General features: G+C 43.5%; 5 protein-coding genes and 2 long non-coding RNA genes across 25 annotated transcripts; 3 read left to right on the top strand and 4 right to left on the bottom strand.

The window, feature by feature from the left end:
• The first annotated feature begins 1,047 nt into the window (after positions 1–1,047).
• On the top strand, positions 1,048–3,903 carry eIF4E1 (eukaryotic translation initiation factor 4E1). Of its 9 annotated transcripts, none has more exons than XM_015188627.2 (8): positions 1,048–1,221; positions 1,943–1,978; positions 2,530–2,610; positions 2,713–3,095; positions 3,155–3,254; positions 3,320–3,407; positions 3,472–3,631; positions 3,706–3,903. In XM_015188627.2, the coding sequence occupies exons 1-8, from the start codon at positions 1,198–1,200 to the stop codon at positions 3,707–3,709; spliced, it is 876 nt and encodes a 291-aa protein (XP_015044113.2). In that variant the 5' UTR covers positions 1,048–1,197; the 3' UTR covers positions 3,710–3,903. The 9 variants fall into 9 exon arrangements, with proteins under 9 accessions (XP_015044113.2, XP_001353066.3, XP_015044114.2 ...); XM_015188626.2 differs by having other exon boundaries at positions 1,050–1,221; positions 3,719–3,903; XM_001353030.4 differs by lacking the exon at positions 3,706–3,903 and having other exon boundaries at positions 1,049–1,221; positions 3,472–3,635.
• A 314-nt stretch (positions 3,904–4,217) lies between these two features.
• On the top strand, positions 4,218–7,313 carry LOC4812681 (uncharacterized protein KIAA1841 homolog). 2 transcript variants are annotated; one of them, XM_015188631.2, is made up of 5 exons: positions 4,218–5,143; positions 5,200–6,151; positions 6,212–6,434; positions 6,505–6,727; positions 6,784–7,313. In XM_015188631.2, exons 1-5 carry the CDS (start codon positions 4,260–4,262, stop codon positions 7,133–7,135), a joined length of 2,634 nt encoding a protein of 877 aa, XP_015044117.2. In that variant the 5' UTR covers positions 4,218–4,259; the 3' UTR covers positions 7,136–7,313. The 2 variants fall into 2 exon arrangements, with proteins under 2 accessions (XP_015044117.2, XP_001353065.4); XM_001353029.4 differs by having other exon boundaries at positions 4,221–5,143; positions 6,212–6,449.
• Positions 7,314–7,717: 404 nt separating this feature from the next.
• On the bottom strand, positions 7,718–9,213 carry Ubc4 (ubiquitin conjugating enzyme 4). Its single transcript, XM_001353031.4, has 3 exons — positions 8,879–9,213; positions 8,461–8,613; positions 7,718–8,394 (listed from the first exon to the last, which is right to left on the bottom strand). Exons 1-3 carry the CDS (start codon positions 8,939–8,941, stop codon positions 8,011–8,013), a joined length of 600 nt encoding a protein of 199 aa, XP_001353067.1. The 5' UTR covers positions 8,942–9,213; the 3' UTR covers positions 7,718–8,010.
• A 571-nt stretch (positions 9,214–9,784) lies between these two features.
• Positions 9,785–10,742, bottom strand: LOC26532785 (uncharacterized). Its single transcript, XR_001453385.2, has 3 exons — positions 10,356–10,742; positions 10,072–10,176; positions 9,785–10,013 (listed from the first exon to the last, which is right to left on the bottom strand). It is a non-coding gene; the product is annotated as an uncharacterized lncRNA (long non-coding RNA).
• Positions 10,743–10,840: 98 nt separating this feature from the next.
• Positions 10,841–23,553, top strand: Prps (phosphoribosyl pyrophosphate synthetase). Of its 9 annotated transcripts, none has more exons than XM_015188633.2 (9): positions 10,841–10,968; positions 12,852–13,077; positions 17,955–18,138; positions 18,960–19,025; positions 21,165–21,275; positions 22,268–22,392; positions 22,467–22,665; positions 22,723–22,857; positions 22,921–23,553. In XM_015188633.2, exons 2-9 carry the CDS (start codon positions 12,860–12,862, stop codon positions 23,011–23,013), a joined length of 1,131 nt encoding a protein of 376 aa, XP_015044119.1. In that variant the 5' UTR covers positions 10,841–10,968; positions 12,852–12,859; the 3' UTR covers positions 23,014–23,553. The 9 variants fall into 9 exon arrangements, with proteins under 9 accessions (XP_015044119.1, XP_015044120.1, XP_001353068.2 ...); XM_015188634.2 differs by lacking the exons at positions 10,841–10,968; positions 18,960–19,025 and adding exons at positions 11,956–12,007; positions 20,359–20,382 and having other exon boundaries at positions 21,177–21,275; XM_001353032.4 differs by lacking the exon at positions 10,841–10,968 and adding an exon at positions 11,956–12,007 and having other exon boundaries at positions 21,177–21,275.
• Positions 13,077–14,587, bottom strand: LOC117184405 (uncharacterized). 2 transcript variants are annotated; one of them, XR_004469718.1, is made up of 3 exons: positions 14,323–14,587; positions 14,166–14,271; positions 13,077–13,883 (listed from the first exon to the last, which is right to left on the bottom strand). It is a non-coding gene; the product is annotated as an uncharacterized lncRNA (long non-coding RNA). The 2 variants fall into 2 exon arrangements; XR_004469717.1 differs by having other exon boundaries at positions 14,355–14,587.
• On the bottom strand, positions 21,454–22,244 carry LOC26533208 (sperm flagellar protein 1-like). Its single transcript, XM_015188642.2, has 2 exons — positions 21,741–22,244; positions 21,454–21,677 (listed from the first exon to the last, which is right to left on the bottom strand). The coding sequence occupies exon 1, from the start codon at positions 22,182–22,184 to the stop codon at positions 21,741–21,743; it is 444 nt and encodes a 147-aa protein (XP_015044128.2). The 5' UTR covers positions 22,185–22,244; the 3' UTR covers positions 21,454–21,677.
• Positions 23,554–23,659: the final 106 nt, after the last annotated feature.

Raw genomic sequence — 23,659 nt, 5'->3', positions numbered from 1 at the left:
ATACTTCGAGTTGATCTTTGTCAGCGCAGGCTCCAATGAATGCAGAAACTAGTCAGTCTCTGTTTCAAAGCTATTAACGACATTTTGCGTGTTCAGGTGTGGAAGTCCTAGCTAGCTAGTACTATCAAATCGAATATCAACATCGACGAATGAAACCATATGAAACCAATTCTTGACGGACACCGAAAATAATGTAAATTTAGCAATTTCCGCCATTTACCTCAAGTCGTTTAAATGTTGAAATATAGGGGTCTTAATTGGTCAAGTTCCCCTTCAGATGTCGCTTTTGGTAGTTACATAATATGTTGTTAAATTGTGGCAAATGTGTAGTTGGCGTGTAGTTCGCATGTAAGGAAACTAATTTAGTGGAAATTGCTGTTGACCGTTTCTGCTTAAGGCCCGTTTTTATAAACAATGTAAGCAAAATTAAAAATTGATTCATTAATCATATAAAATTATTAGAGCTATACAAAATAATGAGCAAAGATTTTAAACAAAAGTACAGACAGGAGTGGGAGTCTCAACCCGATACAAAGGCATGGCTCTGCAGAAGTAAAAATGCAGTTGATCCTCATTGCAAGGCTTGCAATGTTGATATTTGACGGAAGATCAAAATTGAGGGAATCGTCGTTTTTGTTGAATCGGTAATGGCCCGGTTGACAACATTTAAATCCTTGTCGCTCACATTCAAAAAAGTTAGATTTGGCGCGCACCACTCGTAACCAGTCGATAGTATCGATAACCGAACTTGAATCGGGTAAGGACCTCTTTTACCCGATTGACAACAATGAGTCTCATTCCATACACAATGTTGCGGCAACATTAATTTGTAAACCGGTATTTAGTCAAAATACAATACTTACAAGCAATTTAAAGTATTTAAAGTTGTAGAAAATTTATTCATCGATGGGATTTCGACGGAATATCAAAAACGAGGAATATGTATAACATAACTTCAATTCGTAAGTATATTTACGGTATATTTTAAAAATGAGGCGGTATGTTTCGGTATATTTCTGAGGGTCGGACGGTATATTTTATCGATAAATCCGCGGTCACACTGCTCTAGTGGTCGGTCTAAATAAAAATAAAAAGGTTTAACTAAAGAATTTAGTAAAACTAAATAAACCGCTAGTCTTTTACGCAAATCAAGTGCGTATTTAAGTTTTTGTTAACCACGCGCTCAGAGCGACAACCATGGTAGTGTCGGAGACCGAAAAGGTAAGCGCAAATAGGAAAAAATAGCCGCATGGTTTTAGAGTCAGCCGTGGCACACACAGGCTGCTAAACAGGGTTGTTGCACAAGAGGGGGACGGAAAAAACAGTCGAGCAAAAGCGTGCAGCTGGCGTTGGCGTGGCATCATCGCAGAGGACGACTCTTCTCATTCACCAAATCCAATCAGTAAATCACCCGCAGTTTTGCACGCAATTAGCAAAATTGTTAATTGTTATTTGCACGTTTGCTGTTGTCAACGTCATTACTCTCTCGCTCTCTCGCGGTTACGCTCACTTTTGCATACCACACTTTTTTTCGCTGCTCCCTGGAATTTGTCAAGACAATCGCACTCACATCGCTATCGGTTGTACTTGTATGTGTTGTGTGTGCATGTGTGTATATACAGCATAAATAGGTAAAGCAGAGAAACAAAAAAGTAAATTACTGCAATAAGCAACAGAGAAACCTCGGCAGCGAACAACAGTTAAATAATTTCTGGCATGGCGACGGCCGCCGACCACGACTTTCATAGTCGTCCGAGCATCGCTTGAACTGAACCGTTGCTTTTCTTTTCTCTCGTCTTCTCTTCAACTTTTTTTGGTAATCCGCGTTGACGCCTCGCGACCCAGTCAAAACTTTGCTAGAAACTTTTTGTTCTGCTCGAATCTGGCAGAATTTTCAGTGAAAACTCTTTAACTCAAAACTACCTAAAAATTTTTCCAACAGGCAATCTGTGTTTTTGTGTCAAATACGTGCGTGCATGTGAGTGTAGAAGTGTTGTAAGAGCAACTTCACTTTCGTGTCGAATACTTTTCAAGGAGTACGAAGAAAATAATTTTTTTTTGTTAAAATTTATTTTTTCGAATCGAACAAAGAAAATTGTGCCGCAAAAGTAAATCGGGTCACCGGAAAACGCAAACTCTGACATACGCACTTCCATTTACAACAAGTTTAACAAGTTTTTTTGCCAATCATTATTTTTGTTGGTTATTTTTTGCCAAATTGAAAAACAAGTGAATAGCAAGCACTCGATCTCCAGGCCGTTTAAACCCTGTGCGGTGCAGTCAGATATAAAAAAAAATCAGCAAGTAATTCCACCCGGCCGCCATTTACACACAAGAGAAACGAGAAACGAAAGAAACAGAAAAAGCTTCGCTCGCTCGCAGCACAGCACAGCACAGCACACACTCACAGAGAACACGGACACAGACAAACGATAGCGACAAGTGAATCAGCGACTGATCGTCTCTCCTCCGGGCAGAAGCAGCGTGAAGAATCAAGAATCTAATCGAAATCAAATCAAATCGCCACAGAATCATCCACACACGGCCACCAACATGCAGAGCGACTTTCACAGAATGAAGAACTTTGCCAATCCCAAGTCTATGTTCAAAGTAAACATCCCAACCCGAACTCGGTTCCGCTGAGCGTATACCCACAACAGTTTGCTAATCTCTTTTCCACTCTCTTTGTTTCTTTTGCTCTCTGCCCCACAGACCAGTGCTCCCACCACCGAGGGTGGCAACCCGGCTGCCAACACAGTTGCCCCTGGACGCCCGGAGCCCACTCCAGCAGTTGCTGTTGCCGACCCTGACGCGGCTCCGGCCCTGGCTGCAACTCTAGTTCAGACTAAGGATGAGGCCAAGCCTACCGAGGCCGGTGACGATGTTCGCACAGAGCATCTGTTCAAGCACCCTCTACACAACACATGGACTCTCTGGTACTTGGAGAACGATCGTTCAAAGTCCTGGGAGGACATGCAGAATGAGATCACAAGCTTTGATGCCGTCGAGGACTTCTGGAGTCTATACAACCATATCAAGCCTCCATCTGAGATCAAACTGGGCAGTGATTACTCGCTCTTCAAGAAGGGAATACGGTGAGTGGCAAAAGGGTGTGGCAGCAATCCGTATAACTATTGATTTCTTCATCTTCCAGCCCCATGTGGGAGGATGCTGCCAATAAGCAGGGCGGTCGCTGGGTGATCACCCTCAACAAGAGCTCAAAGACCGATTTGGATAATTTGTGGCTCGATGTGGTAAGCGGTAGAGCTATTGTATATCACTCGACAACTATTAAATCCAATATTAACTTATCCATCAGTTGCTGTGCCTGATTGGAGAGGCCTTTGATCATTCGGATCAGATTTGTGGTGCTGTCGTTAATATTCGTGCCAAGAGTAACAAAATCTGTAAGTAAATCAATGTCCATTCTATGAAACCCTTGTCTAACCCTGTGCCGCGCTCTTCTCTTAGCCATTTGGACAGCCGATGGAAACAACGAGGAAGCTGCTCTGGAGATTGGCCACAAGCTGCGCGATGCCTTGCGTCTGGGACGCCAGAACTCGCTGCAGTATCAACTTCACAAGGATACCATGGTCAAGCAGGGATCCAACGTGAAATCTATCTACACATTGTAAGTGGCGGGCCATGCTCGCCAGTCGTTACCCAAGACTTTAATTTATTTTCATTGCCTCTTATTAATAATAGTTAAACCCAACAGAAATTAATCGTAACATATGTCCAAGACCCCCGAAATGAAAAAGAAACCGAAACCGAAACAGAAACAGAAACACTACTACGCTTTAACATCGTTGCAAAAATCTACCAACACAACATCAACCCGTATTCTGTAGAGAACATTATTGGAACTTACGAAAAATAAACACGCGTACACTAAAAAAGGAACATAAAGGTTGTTTTAATTGCATTCTCTTGGGTGTATGGTCCGTATTTGGAATGAATCCTAGAATGGATTTGTCCTTATTGGAAATGGGCTGGTACAGAACCGGAAATTTGGCCATTTTGTGTCAATATTTATCTGTCGTAACCACAGAGCTGCATTTCTGGCGTATTCGTGCCGCATGTGTGAAAACCAGCCACAGCAGGCAGCTTTTATTTGGATGAAACGAAAGAACTGCTGTCTCACTCTCATGCTATCTCTGTCTTTGCAGCACCATAACACCATTATTTTGTTATTTTGTTATAGCAATCGAAAAATCAATCAATATGCACAATGCAAATCGATTTGTGCATCTGCGAGGATGCAAAAAGGAAGCTCCGACGAGGCAGCTGCTGGGGCGGCATCCGCCCAGCCAGAGGAGCCGCCGTCACAGCAGGCGCAAAAATCTGTCGATGCCGGCGCCGAGTTTCAAATCAGTTTGAACGAATTTCTGGAGTTTTTGAAGCTTTCTTGTCATGTTAACGATATGATAGCGAAAGCAGATATGGCAAAACCACATACTAGGGAGCCAGTGCCGCCCATGGAGGGGGGCCAAGGGGCGTCCAAGCGAAATTCAAAAAATGACGAGATGGATTTCAATAATTTGGCTGACAATCATCTGGTAAACGAGCTCCTGGGGCTCAAGCGCAGCTATCGCCACTCAAGCACTCGGGATGACAGTCGTGGCAGTGTGTTGGGCGAGCAAAAATCCAGCCTACGGTCTGGCCACGTCCACAAGAGAACCGACGCCACCTACCACGGCCTCCACCCAAAGCTGACCGAGCAACTGGATTCCGTCATCAATGAGGGCATTCTAGACTCGGTGCTGTCCTTTGTCTGTCCAGTTGCAGTGCCCACGGCGTTAGCTAGCGGACGAGGGAAGACCAAACAGCAGCTGTTTCCGAAGGAGCTTCTTACACTGCCCACACCGACACCCACCAACACGTCCACACTTCCGATGGGGGCAGCCAAGTCCGTGACAGAGATTGCCCATGTGCATTCATCTTTATCGACGACTGCTTCAGCACCGTGCCTGCAGCAGACGGCCACTGATGGATCCCTGCATCCGGAGCCTTCATCCTCAAACAGCATGATGCGTGCTCTGGTCAAGGAGCCGATTGCCAAGCCTACCGTGAATCCCACGGTCAGGCGCAAGTCCGTGATGCTGCTCAAGGACGGCAAACATTCTAGGCAGGAGAAAAAGGAGTCTGTAGTTCTGAATAGTTATCTAGGAAATCTTTAATCCTTTTCTATTCCTTCAGGCCCGAGGTCGTGATTCATGTCTGCGACGAGGTAAAGAACACCTCCCGAGATTTCACCTGCCCTCAGCATCTGTTGGTCAGCAAGATGGGGTACTTTGCCGATGTGACTGCCGGCCAGCGTCTGGAGGAGATGGACATATCCGTTCACTGCGACATATTAATATTTGACTGGCTGATGAAGTGGATCAAGCACAGTGCCCAGAGCCAGGACATGCCTGGCCCAGGGCAGAGCAGCGCCGCCGCTTCTGGGCCCCAACTGGATGGAAACAATGTGGTGCCCATTCTGGTCTCGGCCAGCTTTCTGCAAATGGAGCCACTGCTCCTCGAGTGCCTGGCCTTCTGTCATGCCCATCTAAGCGAGGTGGTGCGCACGTCCACTAATCTGTCGTGCCTCAACGATGCCCTGGTCACCCGTCTGGCCGCCATGTTTACGAACCTGGAGCTGGAGATGGTGCGGGACAAGAAGGAGCGCGTAACTCCACGGCTCTGGACCAAACTGATCCAGTCGCTGTGTGAGCCGGATCCAGAGGCCTTGCGTGGCCACTTCTACAGCATGTCGGGCCTCTTCCGCTGTGGTCGCTGCTTTAGTTGCGTGACCAACACCATGAAGTCCTATGTCAGCTGTGTGTCCAGCAACATCCGGCTGAACCGCTGGGGTCAGCTAATGAGCCATCATGTGCGGGATCCCAACTGGGACCTCAACCTCTACATCATGCAGCTCTTCAAGGAGCTGAAGTCCTGGCGCAAGGTCTACTGGAAGCTGTGGGGCAGCTGCCACTATCTCTACTGCTGCACCTGCGAGGCGCACTTTCCCGTCTACCAGATGAACTGGTGCCGCTTCCATCCGGGGGCACCCCAATTTCTGGGGCCGGTGGACACTGCTGGACCATCTGGACGCTTCGCCTGCTGTGGTCAGCAAGCCTTTCGCTATGAGACCCTGCCAGGACCCAATGTATGTGGCAGGCAAATAACTGGATTCTGGTCTAATCTGCTTGTTTGTACTCCTTCTTAGGGCTGCCAGTTCCGGGAGCACAGTGTCCTGGTGGAGACCGATCGTGAGCGTGCCATTCTGGCCATTGCCCAGCTTGTGGGCGAGAACTACGCGCTGTGTGAGATGCCGCCTTTGAGGGTCCAGGAGATGGCCGCCGCCGGCGAGATCAGCCCCGGTTGGCAGGGCATCTCGTTGACGCCACAGCGCTGCCGACAGGGTCTGCTGCCGCAACTCTGCATGGACAGTGTGTTGAAGAAGGGTGGGTGTGGTCCGGCAGCCCGCTGATAACCGCTCTCTCAATCTGTGCTCCACAGTGACCAATCATCGTGTGAGCCGACGGATGCGTCCCTCGCGCTACCAAATGGACACCAGCACCGACTCTGAGACGACATCCACCAGTGAGGAGGACGCTCGCTGTCTGCGCCCCAAGATGCGTAATTTGCATGACGATGAGGACTACAGCTCCAGCAGCGATGGCTGCGAGTCGGAGCATCGTCCACCGCCCAGAAAAGCACGCGGAAAGAAGAAACGCAAGCGGTATATCCAGTATATTTTATTTAGGATAAACCTAATATATGTTTATGTCTTCCCAGTCCCACCGAGGTGTCGGGTCGCTTCTGGTCCGGCGAGCTGTCGGCTCGCAGCAACCAGGATCATCAGCGCGACTTTGAGGAGAAGATCATGAAGCAAGTGGCCACCTATGTGACCAAGAAAACCGGCAACGATCCGTCTCTGGTGCAAAATGCCCAGCCCCTGGGTGGCACCTATGTCCGCCTTGAATGCGAGTGGAAGGAGATGATCAAGCAACGTCACAACAACCACAATGTCCAGGGCGCCAATGCGACTGGTCTGGCCCAGAACAGCGGCAACAACCTATGCGTGGGCTCGGTCGTAGCTGGCGGTGGGTCCATGGGTTTGGTCATGACCAAGCAAAAGCACAAGTAGGAATCAGATCATCGGTCTGATCGGGTGGCGTAGAAATCGTTATGCACACATATAAATTTCTTAGCAAAAATCGTAGACAAAATGTTTAGTCACCAATGTTCTAGTAAAATGTTTAGCGCAAATTAAAAATATCAAAATTAAATATTCAAATGGGAAAAGTTAAGTTCATAAGCGTTAAGAGGAGTAGGTGGAATGCGTTTTCTTTTGGAATATGGATAATGCAAAAAAATCAACATTATCATGCATTTCTTAATATTTTGTTTTTATTTTATTTATTTATTTAACTTAACGCAATTTACAAAGACTTGGATTTGTTATACACTTCTAAATTTGTTTTTAAAATTTTTAAAATCATTTTCTTTTTAGGGTTAAAAAAAAAGAGCTGCAGAACAGGCTATTACAATAAATGCGACGGCACGTAGAAAAAAAAATATATATAGACGTAGGCCCCCCCCTTGGTTTCAGGGACTCGCACAGAAATATAACACATGATTGAGAGGATCGCGGGCAGTGCCTAAGGCTCAACCTGTAGCAGGAGACCCGGCGACCAAATGTACAATTTAACGAATCAAAACACAATCATTTAAATAAGTCATCATGAAATGTTTATGCGTACTTTAAACCAAATAACCCACTTACACCATATATGTGTTGTGTGCGAGTGGGGCCGGAAATTTTGATGTAAAGCATATTGCAAATTGAAAAACGGATCTCATGTCTCCTTCGTGCTGCTAGCACTTCTGCTGTCTGTGCTGATAATCCCAAATTTTGCATAAATAATCATAATCGAATCGGTTGTGACGGCGGCTTGAATTTAGTGGTATTTCCGGGAGGTGTGGCTATTGTTGATGTGTTACTACTCTGTTCCTAGCAAGCTAACTGAACAGGCACTCCGTGGCCTTTTCCAAGTTCCAGTTCTCTTTGGAGAGGACGCCGCGCGCATCATGCTCGTCCACGCCCATATCCCTGAGACGTTGGATTTTTGAATCACAATCGGGAAAGGTGTGGGGACCGCCTGCGTATGCATTGGTCCAGTGCTTGGCAGTAAGCAGAAACAGATCATATTTGTCCTTAAACTGGTATGCCACCACGGCGTCCTGTGGATCATCCGGTTCGGCAGCGGCCAGCAAGGCCTGCAGGGACAGCAACACAGTGCGCAGCGTCATCGCCGCTGCCCAGTTGTCCTTTAGTATGTCCAGGCAAATGGCTCCAGTCACAGACGAAATGTTCGGGTGCCAAATGCGTGTGATAAACCGAACCTGCGACAAGATACAGTTTGTTTTAGCCATTTACCTTTGTTTTAGTGCTGCGCTAGGGATACCCACCTTTGGCGGATTAAAGGGATATGTCTCGGGCACTTTAATTTCCAGTATGAACTTCCCCCCCTCGTAGGGCGTGTCGGGGGGGCCAGCTATTTCGCCGCGAAGCTCTGTCCAACTGTCATTGACAAGTTCAATTTTTATAGAGCACTGCACGATCTGTCAAAGAGAATGATACGAAATTATTTGGAAAGTTATATTATTGCTTGCCCGTATTAGTACTGCTTTCCACACTCGTCGCACGTTCCTAAGAACTGGACAAAAAGCAGAAACCCCAAGAACCCACAATACTGTCGCGCGCCAAAAATGGAAACAAAGTCCGATACTGCTTCCAGCTCAGCCACTGCCGCTGGCAGTGGTGACGCTGGCCATACGGGTAAGTCTCTGGCCATCACATGGCCACATCCTGATCGCTTCTACTTACCTCCTCGCTGCGCATAACTTCCTTGAATTCGCGCTTAATGCGTGATACAGCCATATTCGCCATGATGGTTGTGTGGTTCTATAGTTCTTGTTGTTGCTTCTGCAATATCTGCAATTGCTCCAAGTTTAGTTGCGTAAAATACGCCTGGCTCCGCTTTCCGACTGTTATTTGGTAATTTGGTCAGTAATTTCTGTAATATGTACTAGCAACACACAACACACGACAAAGAAAAATGTGTGAATTGCTAAAATGTTTTTCAACTGATTTTTGACTCTATTATTCTGTCTTTTTGATGTTAAATTGATATATAGTTGTATCGATATAAAAACGTATCGATATATGTTTGTCCGATAGGATTTTAGACCAGGAATACCCCGCGACTTTTCATATTCTACTTATCGATGCACAGGGATAGCTTGAAAAACATATCGGTATTTTTGTGCGATAAGCGAAACTTATTGGCGTTTTTTCAAAATAACAATCACAACTATACTCAAAATACCATTTTCCGGCATAAAAATGAAACAAAAATCGCAGACAAAAGCATACAGTTTTGACTTCCTCCAATAGAGTCTCCACCACACAATCATAAAATTCATTCATAGCATCTTTAAGTACAAATTCTGTCTCATTTGATTTTCCTTTCGCTCAATTCTGGTTGCATTGCTTCTGTGATAGGTATTGTTGGTTTATATTATACCTTATCTGCCATAAATTATTTCTAAGCTACTAAAAAATGCCTTTAACCAAAATATCAAGACTTGTTCATTGCTAGATTCTATTAACAATTTAGGTTTTGTTAAGTAGAATATTGAACCCAAAACTTAAGAAATGCATATGCACAATGCAAAATGCGTCGAATAATCTCCATGAAATAATAATAGCATATGTGTATGTACATATATTTTAGGTATACAATTTTAATTGGTTAACATTAAAGCTGGACAAAGTAAAGTAGTTTTTTTTTTATTTTGGCTTACAATGATATTTGCAACCCACTCAAAAATAGTTTTCTTATCGAACTTGTTTCGTATTCGGGGCAAAAAACCTCCACTCCACAGAAATACCTTCAATTCGATCAGCCGCAGCCTTCCATTGGTACAGAGCTAAGGTTATTTTCCATGGCGTCTCTGATCTTGAGCACAGAGCACAACTTATTCTTATAACCTTAGCAAGATGGTTTCATTACGTACCTGCCTTGTATGCGGTCTGTCTGAAATACGAAACCCGTTTTGCCTCTTATAAACAAATCTAAGTTTTGTACTTCTCAGGCGACAGGCCTACGCCTTGGCAACAGTCTGAAAGAATAGAAATATCACTAATTATGCTACACGAGCTCATGTTTATGCTAGATATTTGGGGTATATAAGGCTCAAAGGTAGTTGTGCTCCTATCTAACGTTTGTCTAATGTTTGGGGTCAGCCATCTCCGTCGATCAGTGCCAATGCAGTGAGAGTATATAGTATAGTCGACCTACATAAAGGGTATATCCGGAACGAGTAACCTTGAATTTATTAATTCCCCTTTGGGTTCCGTTCACGTTTTGTCCGGGAACAAACAAAGCTCCCAAAACGTGTCCAAAAAAGCGCGTGTGGTATGGAAGTTGTGGAGCCAGCCAACGAAGCAACAACTCGGATCGAGAATAACCCAGCAGGCACTTCACGCATCAGGACGAGCTGCCGTTGGGCGCTCTCCGACAGAAATTGTTTGCTGGGAGCACACGTGTTGGAATGACCGATACAAACAGCAAAAAGCTAGCATATGTACATACGCCGGCTCTCTTTCCTGCGGTTTCTCTCTCTCCCCTAAAGCGTTATCTGGTTCCGTCGTCGGTCTCTCTCTCTCTCTGTTCACACCAAAACTTCAAAACTTCGCTCGCTCCCGCTGGTTGCCTCTTTCTGCTGACACCATCAGCTCGGATTCATTTAACTTTTGCATTTTCGGAGAATCGGCTGCATTTTGTGGGAACAGAGAACAGAGAACAACCTCCCCAGTGACCATCTCAATAGTGTGTTTATCATAAAACAATAAATATTTTTTTTTGCGTGAACCAGTAATTGCGACCATAATTGCCTCTGCACATGTTTCAAGTAAGTAATGTCTCAATATCTGTCCTATCTGTGTCTGCCTGTTTGTTTGGGCATGAGCGTTGAGTTTTTTCTTGTCTTCGTGGAAAAACGTGCGTCTCGAAATGCGGCACGTGGTTTCGGGCGCATTCACATCCACATCCACTATTTGCGGCGCCTCGCTTTGTTTAGCATTTGGAACGGCCATTTGCGTCAGCCTCAGGGATAATACTGTGGAGAGTGCGTCAGCATTTAGCTTTAGTTCATTTATATTTAGACACGCAAAGCATTTGACAAATCGCTGATCTGGCATTCTTCTGTTCATGTACAGCATCTCAAGTACAGTTGTACAACAACAGCAAGACGAGCCCCCCATTGATGGATAGACTGTACTCGGCCAAGCGAGACAGTGTCAGGTAGAGGAGATGTGGATGGGGGCGTATAATTGATCGCAAAAACAAGATTAACCCATAGAGCTTTAGTGGGTTGGATTGGCCCAGAATATTTCAAATTTCTTTCAATCTCAAGTGCAACATGAGGTACATACCTACATATAGTATCCAAAACAACAGATTCCCGCCCTCCGTTTACTATAAAACAGCTGGCCGTGAGCAAGAGAAAGAGAGTGAAAGCACACAAAAGTTGTGCTGGGGCAATTGGAAAGCTTCCCTTCTGCATTCAACTGCGCATCATCCTTTGTCACCCACTCTCTTTGGCTCTCTTCATCCCTGTGCTTTGCCCTGTGTATGTGTGATGGACGCATACGCCATGTTGTACAGCGCTCAGTTCCATTTTCTCGCTCGCTGCCGCTGCTGCGCTCAGGTGCTGCTTCTGCTGCTGCCCAATCTCCAAGTTTCTTGGAAATATTGCATCAACTAGACAAACAGCTGTCTATCCGGCAGAGAGATAGAGAGAGAGACCGACCTGCGTACGACTTGTTGTGGGACTGGCACAACAAAACGGTGTTTCAGTCGCCGCTTACCTCACAAACGAGACACGAGCAGAATTTTGACTCCTGGGTACAGTATGTCAGATAAGAAATGCTCCGAACCCGAGACAAATGGTGCGTAAATATACATACATATCTAGCCAATATCCTTCTAATATACCGCGTGTGACTGTGTGTGTAAATTGCATGGCCACTTCGGGGACATGCAACGAACAGCTGTTCGTTGGCCGCCGTGAGGAGAGCTTTTTGGCGCGCGCCTGTTGGCATGCCAGCATATTTTTTATGCTCACGCTGTGCGAAAGAGAGAGTTTGAAAGAGGACTCTCATTATTGCCAGAATTTTTGTTTTTTTTGCGAGGACGCAGTGTTAAAAACCGTAGAAATATCAGAGCAGTAATAGATCAGAGCAAAAAAAGGAGGATGGGGGATCAATTTTGGAAGTTAAGGAGCAACTAAAATTGCTAGAAACAATTTATTTTGGCTCATATTAGTTAATTCTTTTTTAATAAAAACTTTGGAAATAAACAAATTACCAATAATCTAAAAAAAACATCGACTGCTACTCAATCGATTAGATCCACGCAAACATCGATTCTTTTCCAGCTCTAACGCGGGAAGAGCACACGTCAAAAAATCACATGGCCGAGCTTGGGGTGGCTTTCGAGTTTTGTCGCTCTCACACACACACATACACTCACGCGGTAAGCTTTTACGCTGCTGCTTCCGACGCTGGCGTTGCAATATATGAATGAAAAACTGTCGTAAGTGTGAGAGAGCGCATTTTAGGTTCTGATGCTTACATGCGCCGCTGTTCTCTTACAAGCGCTTCTGGCGCTCTTTCTCACTCTCTGCTCCACACAAACACAACCATGCACCTTCACAGATGGGGCGGCGACGTCGCTGCCCGATGGCGCTCTGCTTTTGCAAAAAAAATTTATAATAAAAACTTCTACTCGTAGATTGTGTGATGCCAGTACGTTCTGCTAATCCGATACGCGCTAGAAGTTTGATCCGAGACAATTTGGAGAAACAGGCTGGTTGTCTAAATTTAATCCACTCCAGAATGCCGAACATTAAAGTGTTTTCGGGCACCTCGCATCCGGACCTGGCCCAGCGCATCGTCGATCGCCTGGGCATCGATCTCGGCAAGGTGGTCACCAAGAAGTTTAGCAATTTGGAAACCTGGTAAGACTTAAATATTTTTTTTTTCGTTGCAAAAAAATTATTAAATCCCAAAAAGTGAAAACTTAAAAAACAAAAAGTGAACCGATCCCAGGTGAAAAAGTCCTTCGGGCGTATGTATACCAAGTGCTAATTGAATGCTAAGAAAAATTGTGTCTCGTGAGAGACATGTGCTAGAGGCTATCCAGTGCCCAGTGGTCCTTGACATTCGCTGAAGGTTGCCCGCCTTCGACAGCGGGGCCCTTCACCGGGGGCCAAGAATGTGCCTCAGTTTCGATCCCGACTTGAGTGGAAAGCCTTGATGGTTTTTCTTAAAGTTTGTGGCAGTTTTTTTTGGTTGATTTCTTTTTATTTTTATTGATTTAACAAGTGGACTGTACACCGTCTTTGTCGTTTGCCTGGCTGGCCCTGCCGCGTGTGTGTAGCGTGAGTGTGCCTTTTCGAGTGTGTGTGAGAAGCTCTCTCTCTCTCATTCTTTTCGGCTGGCACGGCAACATTGCCAATGTCGCGTGCAATTTTCGCCAAAAAATTAAATAAAGAAGTGTAAAGTGTAGCCCAACCACAAAAGATCTAAAGAAGAAATTGTATTTATTTTATATTTTTAATTAAATTAGCAGCTGTGTATGTGTTGCTTTAAGTGAGCGCGTGTGTGCGTGTGTGTCTAGACTTGCGGCATGCACGCTTTCTGTTTCTTTCCTCTCTGCTTTTTGCTCTCTCTCTCTATCTCGCACACATACACACACCAACACCCAGCCAATCAGCTGTGCAACAAACAATAACTAAAATCCAGAGAGTTTTTCCACCGTTTCCTTATCAAAACGAGCCGTAGAAAAAGATTTTATGAAAATGACAAAATGGAAACATTAGCAAACAATTAGTGGCGAGCGGTAGAAGAAGAACGAGAAAAAAAAACGAAAATAGAGGTTATAATACGCGCTAAGCTTTTTGACATGATATGCGTTTGACAGTGTGCGTGTTTTTGTTATGCTCGCACTCGCACTCGCACACACACTCACGCATGCAAAGGTGGGCCACAAAGGAAAGAGCAAGAAAGGGCAACGCATCTGGCGGGGTTTCGAATCATTGCATACCCTTTCATCTTCAAGAATGATCGTCCCGAGTAATCTCTCGGCGTCTTCCATACATCAGTAGCTTTTACTAGTACACGTCTCGATTCCGAATAGAGCCAGAGATAGCCTGCATTGAAAACGTCGATGAAACCATGTCTACCTATACCATAGAACCTACAAAGTATCAAACTGTTGTGCAAACGAAAATACCTTATCGAGGGTATCAAAAGCCTACGAGCAGAAAACCACAACACCACGTCTCTGTCACGTTTTTCGTTTGCTGACTGAGAGTGGGAGAATGAGAGACAGGCAAAGAGAGGCCAGAAAAAGCGACAGAAGAGCGCGATACTGACAGCAGTCAGCAGACGTCGCGACGTCGACATCGACATCGACTGCGCCTCCCCCGCATATTTTCTATTGGCGCTGCTGCTGCTGCCACTACTGCTACTGCTGCTGCTGCTGCTGCTGTTCTCTTTGGCTGTTCTCTCGATGTGGCGCTCGCTCTCACCAAACGTCAGACCCCCACGTGTGTGCATAGTGGTTGTTGCTGCTGTTGTTTTGCACTTGTCGGCTTTGTTTTCGTGGTCTCTCTTCTCGGGCATGTTCTGGCGCGTTATGCTCTCATCAGGAGACAGTTATGTATGTGCGCTCTTCTTGCTCCATTTCTAGCTGTTTGTTGTAACGGGTCAACCTTTGCATTTGTCTTGATTACGATTCCTGATAGCAATAGATGATAATGCTCATGATGATGCCGATGATGTTGTTCCGTCTGGGATCTAGAGATCAAGCTCTAGTCCAGATTATAGTCAATTGAAGGGCGCTCAGATGACATCACTGACATCACTGTACAAATGTTATGATTATTATATTATGACTGACACAAATTGGCTTCTTTTTTTCTTTTGGTCAGGCCATGATAATGGAGGATAACAACCTAGAAAAACGGAACACCGCTTAAACTATTATTCAAATTGAAAAGAGCGGAAAGGAATTATAGAATAAAGAAAATCATGAAACACGTGTGTGGAGCCAGAAACTAAAAAAAATAATTCCAATACTAAAAGTATGGGATAGTATAGAATACCGAAAATATTCTTTCGAATAGCGTGAATCGCTCATTCCTGTTTTGTATTTCATTTTTTTTTTTGGGTCACACGTGATCCAATAAAGTGATTAATATTTCAGGCATTAAAAGTTTATCTGTCGGTAAATGCCACCACAGCCCCCACTTCTCAATACCCTTCCCAGTAAAACAAATGACCTTTGGTAAGGGAAAAGCCTACGGAAATTACCAAATTCCATGAACCCAAAGTGGTTCGTCGTCGACTTGAAGGTTCCAGAGAGCACGCAATCCAAAACTTTTCCAAGTTTCTTTCGTAAAAGCCCCTCCCCCTCAAAATGTCAATTACAAAGCAATTTTTAGTTTGTGTTCTGTTCTCTACCCCCGTTTTCGACTGTAAAGTTTGATCGATAAGGAATTTGCGTGTCTGTCTTGTGAGGTCGTCGAGTATCCTAAGTATCAGGGAGGCCGGGTGGTTTTCGAGAGCCAGCTGATAACACAAACTAAGCGAAAGCGATTTTGATTCTGTTGGACTGAGATAAGCCTAGTGGGTTAGAGAGACAGAGAGGGAGAGAGCGAGCGAGATTGGGGTTTCGTGTGGCAACCAGTTTATTGTTTCTATTCTTTTTGTTTCGTTTTCCTTCGTGTTTCGTTTCCTACTCTTTAAAGAGCATTGTACTTTTGAACAGGTGTTTGCAACGCTAAAAATCACCACGATCGCCCTATACATTGCGCAGTCTACATCTCCGCCAACTTTCAATCAACACACAACTTGTGACTATAATTAGCTTAACAAACATTTTCAATTCTCCCCCTGCCCAATCGGCAAGGGTGTATGATCTTCGGCGCTGAGAGATTCGCTTGGCTTTGCTTTTTGGCTTACATTATCACAGGGGCAGGGCAGGCAGACAGACCTGAGACTGACTGATCCAACCGTCCGCCCGGCAAAGAAACAGATAAAAATACATATATAAAAAACAAAAGAAAACGAAATGAAATATAGCAGATTCTATTTGACGGCCGGCCAAAAAAACAGCTGCTGCGGATGGATGGTTCTTCTGCTTCTGTTACGCGGACAATGCGACACTTTTTGGCCAGCTGCCAATTGCTGCCTCGACTGTGCCCCGCCCGTACCCGTGTATCCCAGCCAATGCCTGCCCAGTGTGTACGGGTGTCCCATGTTGCCGGCATGCCAGCAATGTCATGGCGGTGAAAGTGTTTGCCTCTGCCACAGACACGGCCGCAGAGACCTAGGACAGAGTCACGTCCGAGCAATCTCTTCAAAAATGCATTAATTTTACGCCGAATTGCATCCGGACAGGGGGTGATGAAATCGCTGCATTTAGCAGCCACAAAAAACCTGCTGACCGAGGATCAGACTCTCCCAGCCGGTTGATAAGAAAAATCCTCATCCAAAAAAAAATAAAGCCGGTCAATAGAATTTTCTGTGTGTTTGATAAGCTCTGGCAGAAATAGGTTGTACTACGTGTGAGTGGCGTCGAGAATTTGGCATAGATATGGGACCACAGTGAAATAAGTACTCAATCGAACAGCTGATGTTCCAGTGTTTTTTATTTTTATTTTTTTATTGTTTGAAAACTTGCAGCCTTTGTAGCAAGCTACCTTATTGCTACCCTCTACCTAAGAGGTATGAAGAGGTGCGAATGAGACAAAGATTTACGCTACATTCAAATAACAGAATATGAACAGAATATGACTCTTTGTGGAACTCCTGATCTCCCAAACACTCTCCGCTATAAACATCTGGCCACCTGATTGGGACCTGAAATTGCATTGAGATCCGATCCAGTTTGTTTTATAGGGTAACGATAACGATAAACTCGAAACGTGGACACCAATGATTTATGATGTTCGTTGGCTACATTTTCACAGGTCGTTCAATCGATAGTCGGGGAGTGGTCGTGAGAGTGGGCTTAGGACTCGGGTCGGGGGCGCTTGGGATGGGGTAAATGGGGTAGTTGGAAATTCTCCCGTCATGTAATTCAATTAACCTTGGAATGGTTTACAAAAGACAGCAAAACTATAAGCAAGCGAACGCCAAAAAAATAGAAGACAAACGATGAAAGAGAAACAGAATTGGTCGAAAATTGTTTTATTGACAGAAATTGATTTCTTAATTGCTGATTGCTTTATGAACATTAATAAATACCTAAATATATTAAATACATTCTATTCGTATTTCTTACAAAGAAAAAAATGGCGCGCTATACAATAGAATACTAGAATAGAAACCCTTAGTTCATATTTGTTTGTGACAGCTGTCATAATTTGTTTAATTAGTGAACAGATGCTACTGTACCTTGTACTGGGCTGTACAAAGGTATTACCTTCCTTCCCCTTCCCCACAAGCTCTAGAGCAATCTAGCACATTAGATCCGATAATTGCATTAACATTTATTAAATCTATAGACTTCTAAGGAACTGTAGACCCGAAACCTAATGTATACAAAATAAAAATAATAAACGAATCAGAAATTTCAGCGTTAGCGTCTGGCAAAGGAATAACTCATACGCCATTTGTGCTATGGGTTTCACATGGTATTGGGTTACCATTGAGGAGTGCCATGTTTAGATTAACCATAAATCATAATGTCGAGGGAGAAGAAAATGATTACTTGACAAGAAATGCGAGCGGCGCTCCAAACAATAGACATATCCTATCGCATAAACTAACAAGAATCTGAAACTGAATCTGAATCTGAATCTGTAACTCTATATTTTGTTTACAGCGTGGAAATTGGAGAATCGGTGCGCGGCGAGGATGTTTACATCGTGCAGTCCGGCTCCGGGGAGATCAACGACAATTTGATGGAGCTGCTGATCATGATCAATGCGTGCAAGATCGCCTCAGCCTCTCGTGTTACAGCTGTGATTCCTTGCTTTCCATATGCCCGCCAAGACAAAAAAGATAAGGTAGGTTTGCCTCAACATGATCTGAGCTCTGCGCTTTTCCCCAGAAAAAAAAAACAAAAAAAACACCGAACCAACCTACTATCTAGTATGTACAGTACGTGCAATGAAATAAACCAAAACATAGATCTTCTAAAATTTAAGCACACACAAAAACAGATGAAAATCGATACTATTTTTCGAGGGAAAAGCTAAGAAAGAGTATGCTTTCCCCTTCGATGATTGTTTTCCAGTGTTTAGCTCGATTGTTTATATCTGTATAAATCCGTATAATCTTCTATATCTATACTTGTATGTATTTGGATACTATAATTCTATGTATCTCTCTCTCTCTCTCACTCTATATATACTATCTGTGTGTGTGTATGTTGCTAGTGCATTTTGTTAAAAAATTTGAATTATATTTGCAAGAAAGCTAAGCTGGATAAACAAATGCAAAACCAAAAACAGAAACCAAAACCAAAAACCAAAAGCAATAGCAATAGCAAAAGCTAAAATCCCAAAAGCACGTAATTGGAAAATGTGGAAAATTTGTTGACATTAATTTTATGTGAATTTTTGATGAATATTTTATATAATTTTCTCCTCCATTTAGTATTTAATATTTAATTTATATATTTTTATATATTTCCGTGCCACGCTCGCTCTCTCGCTCTCTCTGTGCCTGTCTCTCTCCCGCTACCTGCCCCCCGCTCTGTCTCTTCCCACCCTGCGTGTGTGTGTGTGTTTGCCTCTCCTCGCTCTCTCTCTCTTTCTCTCTGTGTTCTCTCTCTCTCTTTGTTTCTCCGTTTCTCTCCTGATGTACTCTCTGATTCTTCGCAAAGTTGGCTGGCGGTGAGGATAAAGAGGAGAACAAACTAGCCAAGAAAAACTACGATTGGAAATTTAGGGTATTTACCTTTCCTTCTTTTATCTAGCAAAACAAAACAAAAACAAAAACAAAACCAACTCTCACCTACTTATATCTCACATTTTTATGTTCTATATACAACACTACAATAATGGGAACTGAAAATTGATTTTCTAAAAAACAAACAAAAAAAGTTCAACTCTAAAAGGAATAAACCATGGCAATAACTCTCTCATCCTCTCAGATATCTCTCATTTCTCTCACCCCAACAAAAAAAAAAAACAAAAATAAATAAACAAAAAGGAATCGAATCGAATCTCTCACAAGGGTCGCCGTCTCTGGGTTAACAACAACAATGACAACAACAACAAGTTTCTCTAGAGATAAATCGCTTTTTGTCTGCCGCCTGCATGTAACCTTCCTCCCCACCCCACCCTCGTAAAGACCTATCCCTTAACGGAAGAAACTAATCGTTTAAATTGGCAACAAAATAACCAAAATTTTCCACATTTTCCCCCCCTCCCCATGCAATGTTTTGTTTGTTTGATTTTGGCTTTTGTCTCGTTTTTGGCAAACGCTGCATTGCAACAAAGAAAAATCAAATTAAATTTAATTAAACAAATATGAAAATGTACATACATACTACATAATTAATCCGAATATTGTAATAAACATATATTTGTGTGTTGTGCTGTGGATCGTTAGATCGTTGGATTGGTGGATCGTTGGATTGGTGGTGATCTGTTGATTGTTGTGATCTTGCACTTTTGGGATCCCCGCCTATCGGTGCCTGGCAACAGGCTTGTTTTCGATTTAATTGAGTTTTTCCATTCCATTCGGTACAGATAATCTATTCATTTTTGACGTCAACGGATGGGTGGCGGGGCTGTGAACCCGGGTCGTTACATTCGCGAATTGCACAAATATTGTTCATTGCTGTAACTGATACAACAATAATCTATAAACAATCTATAAACACAGCCGATTTCATTGAACTGAAAATGAGTTTCTTGACATTCAGCTGAATAGTATATGGAGATCTGCGTATGCTCGTAGCATGGAACTGAGTCGATGAATTGATAATGCCGTTTCCCCAAAATATTGCTTCAATCTTTGTTAACTAATCCTAAGCCTAAGAGAAGAAGACACTTCTTCCCTGTCCGACCGACCCGACCCGCCCATCCGTTTTCCAAAAGCTAATTTTAATTTTAAAATTCTTCAATTCTTTAATTATTCTGACATTTTTATGTTCTCTTCTTTTTTTCTTTTTCTTTTTATAATCTCCGTCTATCTGTATCTGTCTTTCATCAAAAAACAAAAAATACCCAAAAAATACCAATACAAAATTTCGATAAAAATACTCGTAAACTTAGGAGTTTTCAGCCAAGCAATATACTGTGAGTAGTCGTGAGTTGCCCCAGTGCCCAGTGCCCAGGGCAGCTGCTGTTTGGATAAATGGGTTCTTTATCCCGCCCGGGCATTGTTTTGTAGTGCTGCTGCAGCCCGCCCGGAAAACAAATAAAATTGCTTCAGACTTTTGCTTTGTTGCGTTCGTTTTATGTTTTGATTCCTTTGAGTTGATATCACCCCGATGATGATTTTATCCGTCTAATAGAAGCATATCCCAAACCCTAGCAAACCCCAGCAAATCCCAGCAAACCCTATTCCAAATCCAATTCCAATCACAAGTAGTAATCGTATTTTTGCATGCCAACAACAACAACAACAACAACCGAAAATTGGGATAACCAGAAAAGTACTTGCGTTTCCGTATAATTAACCGATCATTCAATTTACCTCTAACTGAAGTCGCACTCTCATCCTTTGTATGTGGATATCCCATCCAGTGGTCTTCGCTCTCAGCTCATCTTTTTTGGGGTGCACCACCGCACACACATATATAGTTTTGTCCTTTGTGTTGTCGCAAGCGAAAGTCTCTTTTGTCTATGAATTATATTATACATTGGAACGTTCAGCCTCTTTGTTGGTTTATATGTGTACTATATACTATATACTATATGTATGTGTGTCCATGTTCGATTTTGATTTTCATTGGTTTACTCTCCTCATAATGCCTCTAGCCCTAAGCCCCACCACACCCTCCTCCGCTCAGGAGGCAGCCCCACCTTACTAGCTGCGCTAATGTTAACTTTCCATTGCCTCTCTTTTTCCTACGCTGGTCAATGCACAGAGTCGTGCGCCCATCTCGGCCAAATTGGTGGCCAACATGCTGTCCGTTGCCGGTGCCGATCATATCATAACCATGGATCTACACGCCTCACAGATTCAGGTAAGTCGAATAAAAACAAATACTGAAAACACTGAGAAATGTCTCTTGACGGGGAGAAGTTCGAGTTTCCGCCCAGATGCCACTGTTCTATGACGTTAGGCATTAGGCCTCATAAAAGATACAATCTCCTCAAAGAGGAGACATATAGTAGGTATTCAGGGGAGACCAATATTACAACTAGTTAGTTCGCAAGAAAACTTTAATATAGTGTATACAAAGTACATAGTCTTCTTGTTATCGTCGCATTTTTTCGAGGTCTTTTCCCTATCGATATTTGATTTGTCAGAAACTCATTTGCGATAAGGTAATTTGCTTTTCTTTGATTTTTAATTTGCCAAATGTTGTTTTTTCTTGCAAAACCCAAACAAAACTTTATGAAATATATGTAGGCATTGCCAGGAACTGAGGAAAGGAGTAGAAAAGGATTAAAACACCATTTGAGGGATATCCGCGATCTAAGCTTACTCATTCTCGGGTCGTCTTGGATCCATATTCAGATCCGAAAGATGTTTTGATTTGATCAGGGTTTCCTGTAGTATAGTCTCGATCTTCCTCGCTGGCTATCTTTAGCGGACGGACGAAGAGTTCGTAGAACAGCAGCTCGATCGCTCCCTCCTGGCCTTGAGCGAGCTCCTTCATGTATAATTCGGACAGAGTTATGTTCAGTTTCTTGAGAACCGTAAAATTAAAAACCTTCCAGTTCTGCAGCTTGTTGGCCACACTGTGCCGTGAGGGAGTGTAGTGAATCAGGTCCACCAGACGAGGGTAGACCGTCTGGGCAATTGTGGCCACCGGCAGTACATCGGAGAACTTGACTCTTTTCTTGGCATTTAGATCGATGCGTTGCTCCTGGAGCCACAGATGCAGATCTCTGGATTCACAGGAATTGAGCTCACGAATGTGGGACATTTTGTTGGAATTTCGATTCCAAACTGATTTGACACTAAACACTCGATGATTTGATGATTTTTTATTTTCTCTCGTTTCACCAGGGTTTCTTCGATATACCAGTTGATAATCTCTATGCCGAGCCAGCGGTACTCAAGTGGATCAAAGAGAACATTCCCGAATGGAAAAACTCGATCATTGTCTCGCCCGATGCTGGCGGTGCCAAGCGGTAAGCTGTTCATCTCAGATTTATATTTATATGGTTTACTTTTTGCTATAATTGGTATTGAATTTCCCCTCTAGTGTCACGTCGATTGCAGATCGCTTGAATGTGGAGTTCGCTCTGATACACAAGGAGCGCAAGAAGGCCAATGAGGTGGCCTCGATGGTGTTGGTGGGCGATGTGAAGGACAAGATTGCCATTCTGGTCGATGATATGGCCGATACATGCGGCACCATTGTCCATGCCGCCGATCGTCTGGTCGAGGCTGGAGCCACGAAGGTATGCACTTATGCTCCATGTAGTAGGTCTCGTCTCATACGTATTCCCGTATTTCAGGTGTATGCCATACTGACGCATGGCATTTTCTCTGGTCCGGCGATCTCGCGGATCAACAACGCCTGTTTCGAGGCGGTCGTTGTGACCAATACCATACCACAGGATGGACACATGCGCGATTGTCCCAAGATCCAGGTGAGTCCTCAGCCAAGTCTCCTATTTTTGCCTTCGCTAATCCATCCTTTTTTCTCATTGCAGTGCATTGATGTATCGATGATGTTCGCCGAGGCCGTCAGACGGACACACAATGGCGAGAGTGTGTCGTATCTCTTCTCAAATGTTCCATACTAAACCCACGACTAGGGCACCAATTTAGAGCAGCAGCAGCAGCAAAACACCAGAACAACCACAGCTACAACCACAACAATCTAACCACCACCCAACTTGAATAACCATTTAAACTACAGAAAATGCAAATGCAACACCAACAACATAAAACATAAAACAACTTGAAACATACATATTTTGCCATCATCATCGTTATATATTTTTTATGGATTAACTATTGTAATTGAAAGCAAAAGCAAAAGCAAAAGCAGAGTAGATCCGGGGGGAGGGGAATGAAAAACGTCATTATGTAATTATCTAATGAATAGAGCCTAAATATAACACACATACACACACACACACACACACAAACACCCACAAAAGTACACTATTTCCATTGCTTTCCTTTTGTAAATTAAGAGTTTTGTTCAATCCCCTTTTTCCGATTCTCAAGAGAATTCCCATTTTGGAACCCTATTTTGGTGTACGTACACATTGGCCTGCTCTTAGAGAGAAATTTAGATATATAGATAAACAAGAAAAAAAACAACAACAAACACTGTAGAAGATATATATATACACACACACCTCCCTACATACACAAACACTCACACACACAACAAGAATATTGTAGTTTTACACTGAGCAACAAATTTTGGATGATTCTTTA

Source organism: Drosophila pseudoobscura, chromosome X, assembly GCF_009870125.1.
Source record: "Drosophila pseudoobscura strain MV-25-SWS-2005 chromosome X, UCI_Dpse_MV25, whole genome shotgun sequence".
NCBI lineage: Eukaryota > Metazoa > Arthropoda > Insecta > Diptera > Drosophilidae > Drosophila > Drosophila pseudoobscura.
Note: the sequence above shows the minus strand (reverse complement) of the source record. Positions and strands in the feature narration are given on the sequence as shown.

Coding starts and splice junctions, on each gene's coding strand:
- eIF4E1 (XM_015188626.2), top strand. CDS start 1,198: ATGGTAGTGTCGGAGACCGAAAAG. Junction 1,222..1,942: donor TAGTGTCGGAGACCGAAAAG/GTAAGCGCAAAT, acceptor TTTTTCCAACAG/GCAATCTGTGTTTTTGTGTC. Junction 3,408..3,471: donor TGCCAAGAGTAACAAAATCT/GTAAGTAAATCA, acceptor CTCTTCTCTTAG/CCATTTGGACAGCCGATGGA.
- LOC4812681 (XM_001353029.4), top strand. CDS start 4,260: ATGCAAAAAGGAAGCTCCGACGAGGCAGCTGCTGGGGCGGCATCCGCC. Junction 5,144..5,199: donor TCTAGGCAGGAGAAAAAGGA/GTCTGTAGTTCT, acceptor CTATTCCTTCAG/GCCCGAGGTCGTGATTCATG. Junction 6,450..6,504: donor GGACAGTGTGTTGAAGAAGG/GTGGGTGTGGTC, acceptor TGTGCTCCACAG/TGACCAATCATCGTGTGAGC.
- Ubc4 (XM_001353031.4), bottom strand. CDS start 8,941: ATGGCGAATATGGCTGTATCACGCATTAAGCGCGAATTCAAGGAAGTT. Junction 8,614..8,878: donor AAGTTATGCGCAGCGAGGAG/GTAAGTAGAAGC, acceptor TCTCTTTGACAG/ATCGTGCAGTGCTCTATAAA. Junction 8,395..8,460: donor ATCCCTTTAATCCGCCAAAG/GTGGGTATCCCT, acceptor ATCTTGTCGCAG/GTTCGGTTTATCACACGCAT.
- Prps (XM_015188636.2), top strand. CDS start 11,971: ATGTCAGATAAGAAATGCTCCGAACCCGAGACAAATG. Junction 22,666..22,722: donor TCGAGGCTGGAGCCACGAAG/GTATGCACTTAT, acceptor CCCGTATTTCAG/GTGTATGCCATACTGACGCA. Junction 22,858..22,920: donor GCGATTGTCCCAAGATCCAG/GTGAGTCCTCAG, acceptor TTCTCATTGCAG/TGCATTGATGTATCGATGAT.
- LOC26533208 (XM_015188642.2), bottom strand. CDS start 22,184: ATGTCCCACATTCGTGAGCTCAATTCCTGTGAATCCAGAGATCTGCAT.